Source organism: Manacus vitellinus, unplaced genomic scaffold (assembly GCF_001715985.3).
Source record: "Manacus vitellinus isolate BGI_N305 unplaced genomic scaffold, ASM171598v3 scaffold_24_pilon, whole genome shotgun sequence".
Taxonomy (NCBI): domain Eukaryota; kingdom Metazoa; phylum Chordata; class Aves; order Passeriformes; family Pipridae; genus Manacus; species Manacus vitellinus.
The window spans coordinates 12,424,447-12,433,373 of NW_021939798.1; the positions used below are offsets into that span (position 1 = coordinate 12,424,447).

An 8,927-nucleotide genomic window follows, 5' to 3' on the forward strand; every position below is an offset into this window, starting at 1 on the left:
CGGGAGGAGCGGGAGCGGTGGGGCCGAGGTTACCGAGGGCCCCGGGATGTCTTAAAGGGGAGAGAGGGGTGGTGCCTTCCGGGAGACATCGGAGGTTTGTTCCTGAGCCTCGGGACAGCGCCGCGCCCGGGGCGCTCCCGCGACACGTCGGTGGCGGAGCGGAGCCGCGGGGAGCGGCCGCTCACGGCATCCCGGTGGGTTTATTCCTTACAGATAAGGCCACGAGCCAGCTCCTGCTGGAGACGGACTGGGAATCCATCCTGCAGATCTGCGACATGATCCGGCAGGGAGACACCCAGTGAGTGCTCCTGGGCTTTCGGACGCGCTGTGGGCACAGCTCTCCTGTCTGACCCTTCGGGGGTCTTGGACCTGCCAGCCCGTGGGAGCACACGTGTCTGTCCCCTTCCACAGGAGCTTTGGAAGGGCAGTACAGCACACCTCAATGTGCTGACATTCTTCCCTGACCTCAGGGGTTACAGGTTACCCCTGGCCTGAAATCCTCAGGGAAACTCAAGCTTGAATGTGCTTATTCCTTCCCAGTTTCCTCCAAGGAATTGTGTACCCCTGAGCTAACTGTGCCCTCGTGTCAGAGGGGGGGTTGGCGGGTTGGCAGCAGCAGGTGGGATCTCCCCTAAGATCCTTGATCCCCTGAGGATGTGTCCTCTCTTTTGTACCCAGAGCGAAATACGCTGTCAACGCCATCAAGAAGAAAGTGAATGACAAGAATCCCCACGTGGCCCTGTATGCGCTGGAGGTAACAGCACCGGACCGGGAGCACCGCGGGGACCTGGGGAATGTCCCCTCTCACCATCCTGCCTTCAGGCTGCACAGCTTCCCTGCCTGGGGCACAGCATGGAGCCAGCCTCCTCCTGGCTCTGGCACAGAGGTTTTGGGATGATCAGGCCGGGGCCTTCATGCTTTAGGTCTGTCTTGGCTTTGGAACAGGCAAAGCTGGGACTTGGGCCACTGTCCCTGGGGTCAGTCTCCAGAGAACAAAGGCCCCCCAGGCCCCTGTGGAGCTGAAGAGCAGCTGGTTCCCAGCATGAGATATGGATTGACACAGCCCCAGTGTGCCTCATTGCTTAAATAGTGCCCTGTGTTCAGCCTGTACAGTGCACTGGCAACACCATGGGTTGCAGAGGAGGCAGGAAACCGTGGGCTGATGTTGTTCTCGGCCCTTGCAGGTCATGGAGTCAGTGGTTAAAAACTGTGGCCAAACAGTTCATGACGAGGTGGCCAATAAACAGACCATGGAGGAGCTGAAGGAAATACTCAAGGTAAATTGATTTGTTTTTCTATCATTTTTTTTCTGGAAAAGCACCAGCAGCAGGAGGAAATGTGTGTGTCCTCTCCTGCATTCCTTTTGGGTGAGGAACAGAAGGGAAACTGGGAGTGCACTCCAGAAAAGAGCAAACTATCATGTGGTGTGAAGGGGTGAGTGTAGGGAGCGAAGGAGGATCTCTGGGAAGAGGAGATGTGGTGGAAGCAGAGGTTTGGCTGTGCTGTGAACGGGCAGGAATGTGCTGTAGAGGCCTGGACCATTCCATGATAAATGTTCCTGGATGCAACACTTGGCTTGGGACAGCTAAGGAAACCAGGTGATGGCCTGGCACCTGCATTGAGGACCTGGGGAGTGGTGAGGTGAATTCCCTCCCATAGAACAGTGTGAGACACACAGGCAGGTAAAGCAGTAAAGGAAAAACCAACAGGAGCTTCCTCTGTGTTGTGGCCATTTCACCAGCCTGTAGAATAGTTCAGGAGTTCTGCAGGATGTGACCCTGGTTGCTGGCACTGACAAGATTTGTCACAGGCTACCACCAGTCTGATGCCTGCAGGAGCTCTGTGTGTCCTTGGTCTGGAGAATTCCATGAGTGGAGTGGAAATGAGAACTCCTGTCTCCCGCTCCCAGAACAGCAATGCCCAGACAAGAGCTTGTTAGCATCGTGCTGTTCCTTCCTAACAGCTCCTGTCTTCCACCAGAAATAAACAGCCAGATGACCCAGATCCTTGCAGGATGAGCTGCGTGAGCCCTGTCACCTCACACACTGAGCAGGGTGTCTCTCCTGTCACCTTCCTGTTAGGGCTGACTCAGTCTCCATGCAGGATCTCCTCCCAGGAGGGAACACTACTTCAGTGGGACAGCCAGGTGTGGTAGCACAGCCTCTCCAAGGGCTGAGGAGATCAGATCAGATCCAGGGATTTTGTGGTTCTCTCAGTCCTTGCCTGCCTCAGGAGTTTCACAACTGCCCCATTTTCCTCCCACACTTGGAACTTTGGTGCTCGTGAATGCCCAATGCTGGTAAAACAATTCAAGTTCTGATGAAGTTCGGGGCTGTGACATGTGTGGAATGCAGGATCTTGCAAATCTTCCAGTAGTTGGACCTCCAGGAATTGTCAGTAAGTCACACTGTGTGGACTGAGCTCTTGGCTGAAATTGGAGCTTGACAGTGCTCCTGTGCTTCCTGGGGCATTTCTGGAGCAGCTGGTCATGTGGATGCAATGACTTGGGCAGCTGAGGACAGGGCATCTCCAAGGCTGGCTGAGCTCAGAATAGGCTTGCCAAGTTTTCTCCAGCTCCTGAAAGTGTGATACAGTTGCCCCTGCCTCCAAAGGGCAGGCGCCCCAGCTGTCCTCACTGTGTCACATTCTGAGATGGCTTTGAGTATTCCTGGGCCGGAGGTGCTGACACCTCCAGGCACCCCCAGCACCGTCAGTGCCCGGGCGAGGCAGGCCGTGCTGTTCTGGGCAGTTGAAGGTCCCGCCGTGTTCCAAGTGTGGGATGAGCAGCTCTCTTGAGGGGAGCTGCTGGGTGGGCTGGGCTGCTGTGGGTCCCGGAGCCCCTGTGCCTGGCCCTGGGCGTTTGCTCAAAGTATCAAGGCCACAGACCCGTTCAGTTGGTCTGTGCTGCTCTGTTGTTCCTGCCGAGGGGGGCAGTGGGGCAGCCGAAGGGGTCTGTCATTTGTGTTGTGCATCGTCCTCACTGTGGGTTTCTGACAGCTCTTGTTTCTCATGAGTACTCTAAACTCTCTCTTTCCTGACTGGTATTTCTGGCTTCTCTTTATGGGGGTTCACACCATCCTTTGGGTTTCAGGCGCTTTTTCTCAGATGTTTTCTCCTCCCTTCCTGTGCAGAGGCAAGTGGAGACAAGTGTCCGCAGTAAGATCCTGTACCTCATCCAGGCCTGGGCTCACGCCTTCCGCAATGAGCCCAAGTACAAGGTGGTGCAGGACACCTATCAGATAATGAAGGTTGAAGGTGAGGACCGTGGGCACAGGTTGGGGGACACCTGGCCAAGCAGCTCTGCTCTGCAGGAGCCTTGGCAGGACCTGCCTGATGTGAGCAAAATCTGGACTTGCAGCACTGAGCTTTTTCTTGGTGCCTGATACCCAACAAACCCCTTGCAGTGACTGAATCCCACTGCAGAGATGGGACAGCCCTGTGGTCCCAGGATCGGGGGTGCCTTGCTCTGGGCCTCCAGCCCAACCAGAAGTTCAGGGCTGGCGAGAAGACCTGAACAGCAGGAGGTGCAAATGTTCTTGGGGAGACTGACAGCAAGTCAGTGTGTCCTCTGGGGTGGGATTTGCTTTGAGGCAGTTCCTTCCTCCCAGGCTTTCATTCCTGCTCCCAGGATGGGTCCATGCTCCCCCTTTCTGACAGAGTATTGGTGTGACGCTTTTCCTCCTATCCCTTCAAGGGCAGGCACATGCTGCTGCCTCTGCCTCCTGTGCACCAGAACCTCTGTGGGCAGTGGCAGAGCCTGGAGGGCCAGTCCCCCCAAGCTGGTGTTGACACACTCTGGCCATTCAAGGCCAGAGTCACACAGCCCTACCTGCCCACCCAGTGGGCTTTTTATCCCCCCATGCTCAGTTCAAGGTCTTGAGAAATAAGAAGCCTTATCCAGAGGTTCCTTATGTCCCTTATAAGTGCATAATGGAAACCATCAGGGATTGTCTTGAGAGTGAGGCTGAGGGGAGGCTGATGCTGGTGTGTCAGAACAAGATACCAGTCAGGGCAGGAGGTGGTGCTGAGCTGGATCTGGTGTTTGTCCTGGCACCTACCGCATGAGACTGCAGGCACCAAGGCCCCCCTGTGCCAGAGGATTCCTTTCACAATGGGACTCTGTTTCTCCTGCAGGTCATGTCTTCCCGGAGTTCAAGGAGAGCGATGCCATGTTCGCTGCTGAGAGGGTGAGCTGTGTGGTGGGGGGAGCTGGCACTGCAGGACAGACCTGCCCTCCCATCCTCTCCCTGCGAAACCTGCAGGTCTTGCATTCCTCCCTTTCATGCAGACTGGAGACCTTGCTGGGAGAACTGACGGGGACAGGGAGTCAGTCCCATCATTCCCCTTTCTTGGTGGCCTTGCATCATCTTGGCAGGCTGAACATGGCAAGGCATTGCTGAAGTGATCACTATGCAGACATGTTCCTAGAGAGCTTTGTGCTAAGTGTGAAAGTGTCACAGTCTCTAAGGAACACAAGAGGGGATAACTTGTGGGGATTAATATTTCCTGTTGAGCTGCAAGTGCCTCCATTCTCCCCCATGCACGAGAGCCCTGTTAGACATTGGAGCTCCTGAAAGGCCCAGTGCAGACACTGTCTTTGAGGCTCTACTCCCTCCTTACATGATTTCTGTTGACCCTGACAGGCTCCAGACTGGGTAGACGCTGAGGAGTGTCACAGGTGCCGAGTGCAGTTTGGTGTTGTGACGCGGAAGGTGGGTGCTGCTCCTGCCCCTTTGGGTTTCTTGGCCCTGCACAGCCCTTGGGACTGGCAGAGCTCCCTGCAGGACTCTCTGCGTGGAAATGTGCTGGGGACAGACCGTGTTCCCTGGCCACTGGCAGGGAAATGCTGGGAGTATCTGAGTGTGTTGTCTAATGGAGAAGGAGTGTCTTGCTGCTACACTGATGTCTCCCATCCTTCACAGCACCACTGCCGGGCCTGCGGGCAGATCTTCTGTGGGAAATGCTCCTCCAAGTATTCCACCATCCCCAAGTTCGGGATTGAGAAGGAAGTGAGAGTCTGTGAGCCCTGCTATGAGCATCTCAACAAGTCAGTACCCTTCGTGGTGGGTTTCTTTGCTTGCGAGAGCTGGGACTGTGAGGGGGGAAGCATGATGTGGAGCCAGTTCCCTGCAGAGCAGGGCAAGGGTGCTTCCCAGGCTGTGCAGGCTGGGCTGGCCCCCTTCCTTCCCAGGAGCAGGGTTTGCTGCTGAAACATTGTGCAGAGCTGGGGCTCTGCTGCAGAGGAGGGAGCGTTCAGTCCACTGTCACCTCTCACTGCAGGAAGGCTGAGGGCAAAGCTGCTGCCACCTCCGAACTGCCCCCCGAGTACCTGACCAGCCCTCTCTCTCAGCAGTCCCAGGTGAGTGGCTGCCCCGTAGGTGATCTGGTGATCCTGACCTGTTTGTTGACCCCATTACCGACCACCTCCTCATCTTTTCACTTCAAGCTGCCTCCAAAGCGCGACGAGACAGCTCTGCAAGAGGAAGAGGAGCTCCAGCTGGCTATTGCCTTGTCTCAGTCAGAGGCTGAGGAGAAGGAGAGAATGGTTTGTGCACTGCTGGGATCTGGGAGGGGTCATTGCTCTTCAGCCCAGGTGTACTGGGCCATAACAGATCTCTGGGCATGTCCTGGCGTGAGCAAGGTGCAGGGCCTGTGGAATGAGAGGGTGAAAGCAGAGCCAGGCATGGGCCGTGTTGCAGTTGGTTTGGAGGAGTCTGGACAGTCCCTGAGTTGGCAATTTTCTCTTTTGCAGAGGCAGAAAACAACCTACTCCATGTACCCTAAGGCTGAGCCCACCCCTGTCACGTCATCGGCTCCCCCGGTCAGCACACTCTACTCCCCGCCCGTGGTACGTCCATGGGAGCCCTGGGCGTGAAGGCCACTTCCCGAGCCCGAGTCTGCCCTGCTTGTGTCCAGTTTAATCCTGTTCTGAGGGAAAATAGTTGCCCCATTCAACCCCTTGCTCCTTCACTGTGTTTTGAGCAAGAAGGTCTGTTCCTAGGTGGCATTTAGGTGCCTCTGCTGCTTCCCGGAGCTGTAGCGTGTGTCCCCTTTGAGGCTCTTGCTGGTGCTCAGCACTGGTGGTTGTACATGGCCAGGTCCGATCCAGACATCTGTGTGGGACCTGGGGGGTCTCTGGTTTCTCTGAACTGATTTTCTCTGTTTGTCTCTTCCCAGAATTCCTCTGCTCCCTTGGCTGAGGACATTGACCCAGAGGTAAGGATCTCAGCCCTGTTAGTCTGTGGCACAGGCTTGCTTCCACGAGGCAGCAACGCTCATCTTCCTTCTCTTCCTGGCAGCTGGCTCGGTACCTGAACCGCAACTACTGGGAGAAGAAACAAGAGGAGGTTCGCAAGAGCCCCACGCCGTCAGCACCCCTGTCCCTGACAGAGCCGACTGCGCAGCCTGGGGAAGCCCACCCCGCCCCACTCGGGGTGGTTGAGGTAAGAGAGGGCCCGGACCTGGGTCTGGCACCTGCCAAGGGGCAAGAAGCACCGGACTCCTTGGCTCTGCAGGCTGGCTGCCAGCTCTTGGCACCAGGGGGTCACGGCTATCGGCTGCCTCGTCCTTCCTTCCAGCAGCAGTACCAGAATGGCGAGTCTGAGGAGAACCACGAGCAGTTCCTGAAGGCGCTGCAGAACGCAGTCACCACGTTCGTCAACCGCATGAAGAGCAACCACATGCGAGGCCGCAGCATCACCAATGACTCCGCCGTGTTGTCCCTTTTCCAGTCCATCAACAACATGCACCCGCAGCTGCTGGAGCTGCTCAACCAGCTGGACGAGCGCAGGCGTGCGTGGGAGCTGGGGGAGCTGCTGGCCCTGGGCGTGGGCGGGCAGCTGCCGGGGCTTCCCCAGTGCCAGCGTTTGCATTCCTGTGACACAGCCTCTCCAGAGACTAGTGAGGAGTGCAGGGGTGGTCTGATGCTCTGTCCCCATGTCCCTGAGCCTGTCCCTTCCCTCCCCAGTGTACTACGAAGGCCTGCAGGACAAACTGGCCCAGATCCGGGATGCGCGTGGGGCTCTGAACGCACTGCGGGAGGAGCACCAGGAGAAGCTGCGCCGCGCAGCAGAGGAGGCAGAGCGGCAGCGCCAGATTCAGCTGGCCCAGAAGCTGGAGATCATGAGGCAGAAGAAGCAGGTAAGGCAGAGAAGCGTGTCCAGGATATTTCAGGCCTGCCTGTGCCATGGATCAGCCCAGGGCTGACAGGGACAGCTGTCCTAGTGGGAGGGGGTCTGTAGTGTCCTGGCTCCGAGCCGTCGCGGTCCCGTGTCCGCAGGAGTACCTGGAGATGCAGCGTCAGTTGGCCATCCAGCGACTGCAGGAGCAGGAAAAGGAGAGGCAGCTGCGCCTGGAGCAGCAGAAGCAGACCATCCAGATGAGAGCCCAGATGCCAGCCTTCTCATTGCCCTATGCCCAGGTACAGCTGCTGGGCCAGGAACCCTCCTGCCAGGTCCCAGGGCCTGCAGCCTAAGGCTGGCTTTCCTTCTCCCACCAGCTCCAGGCCATGCCAGCAGCCAGCGGGGTGATATACCAGCCCTCTGGGCCCACCAGCTTCCCTGGCACCTTCAGCCCAGCTGGCTCTGTGGAAGGCTCTCCTATGCACAGCGTGTACATGAACCAGGCTGCACAGGGAGGCACAGGGCCATACGCCGCCATGCCCGTCACCGGGACTGGTACGTTGGGCAGCTCATCCCACAGGGGTGGGGGTGAGCCAAGGTGGTTGCTCTAACCTCTGCCCTCTCTGCCCAGATCCCAGCATGGTGAATGCCTACATGTACCAGCCGGGGGCCGGCAGCGGGCAGGGGGCTCAGCAGGGGACAGCAGTGCCCACCACCACCCCAGCATACTCATCCTACCAGCCCACGCCCACGCAGGGCTACCAGGCAAGTGAGGCAGCACAGCCTGTGGCCTGCTGAGGTGAGGGCTGGGGGCCTGGGGCAATGTACCCCACCTCATCAACGGGATCTCTGAGCAGGAGGAAGGATGGGCTGGTTGGTCCCAGACCTCCAGATCTGCTGCTCTCACTGCGGGAGTGGGCTGGGGTCGGAGCCAGTTCCAGGCTCTGGGGTCTTGGCTGGAGCTGTGAGCCATCGCTGCCTGCGCCGCCTCTGACCAGGCTCTCCCCACAGAGCGCGGCCTCGCAGTCGCAGAGCATCCCGGCCATCTCCCAGGCCCCCCAGTCGGGTGCCATGGGCTACATGGGCAGCCAGTCCGTCTCCATGGGCTACCAGCCCTACGGCATGCAGGTGAGTGTTCCCCGCTTGGGCATGGGGGGGATGAGGTGTGGGTAGGCTCCAGCCTATGGAGTCGTCCTGGAGGAGGCCTGGCAGAGGCTGGGGTCTGTCACCCCTGCCCCCCGGGTGCTGCATGTCCCTTGGCCCCTCTGACACCCCTCCCCTCTCTCCCACAGGGTCTCATGTCTGCCCTCCCAGGCCAGGATGCAGCTCTGAGCAGCCTTCCAGCCCAGCAGTCCTACATGCCTGGGCAACAGCCCCTCTACCAACAGGTAAGTGCCACCAGCCCAGGGGGTGAGGGCCCCATGGGGGTCAGAACCCAGTGGGGCATGTGTGCTGATGAAGCCACATGCTAATGAAACCACTTTGTCTGTTCCAGGTGGCCCCAGCCGGGGGGCCCCCCCAGCAGCAGCCTCCACCGGCGCCAGCCCCCGGGCAGCAGCCCCCGGGCAGCGGAGAGGCCCAGCTCATCTCATTTGACTGATCAAGGCCACAGGGCATGGGGGACCTTGGGGGTCCTGTGTAACACTACTCTTCATCCAGAATCACTCTGTACTTCGACTGCTCCTCCTGTCCCCTGGCCCCATGTCCGGGGGCAGTGGTGCCGCAGGCTCTGGGGACCAAGCAGCAGGGGCACAGCCCCCTGCCCCCGACTGCCCGGGGCTGCTGCCCCCGGCTCACCCACCCACC

At 58.7% G+C, this 8,927-nt stretch overlaps 2 protein-coding genes across 2 annotated transcripts in view; both read left to right on the top strand.

Moving 5' to 3' along the window:
• Positions 1-212: 212 nt before the first annotated feature.
• Positions 213-8,863, top strand: HGS (hepatocyte growth factor-regulated tyrosine kinase substrate). Its single transcript, XM_029960042.1, has 20 exons — positions 213-298; positions 679-754; positions 1,185-1,277; positions 3,132-3,255; positions 4,135-4,187; positions 4,644-4,712; positions 4,923-5,047; positions 5,281-5,359; positions 5,447-5,545; positions 5,753-5,848; positions 6,178-6,216; positions 6,300-6,443; positions 6,579-6,792; positions 6,968-7,140; positions 7,280-7,420; positions 7,499-7,676; positions 7,753-7,886; positions 8,133-8,249; positions 8,414-8,509; positions 8,617-8,863. Exons 1-20 carry the CDS (start codon positions 276-278, stop codon positions 8,719-8,721), a joined length of 2,178 nt encoding a protein of 725 aa, XP_029815902.1. The 5' UTR covers positions 213-275; the 3' UTR covers positions 8,722-8,863.
• The window catches only part of MRPL12 (mitochondrial ribosomal protein L12), a 4,085-nt gene continuing 3,980 nt past the window's right edge, over positions 8,823-8,927 (top strand). Inside the window, exon 1 of the mRNA XM_029960128.1 lies at positions 8,823-8,843. Within this exon, the coding sequence (XP_029815988.1) occupies positions 8,823-8,843 (21 nt within the window). The remainder of the gene's footprint in view (positions 8,844-8,927) is intronic.

Excerpts from the sequence above, each read along its gene's own strand:
- HGS (XM_029960042.1), top strand. The coding sequence starts at position 276 with ATGATCCGGCAGGGAGACACCCA. Across the intron at positions 7,141-7,279 it reads TCATGAGGCAGAAGAAGCAG|GAGTACCTGGAGATGCAGCG; the intron begins GTAAGGCAGAGA and ends CCGTGTCCGCAG. Across the intron at positions 7,421-7,498 it reads TCTCATTGCCCTATGCCCAG|CTCCAGGCCATGCCAGCAGC; the intron begins GTACAGCTGCTG and ends TTCTCCCACCAG.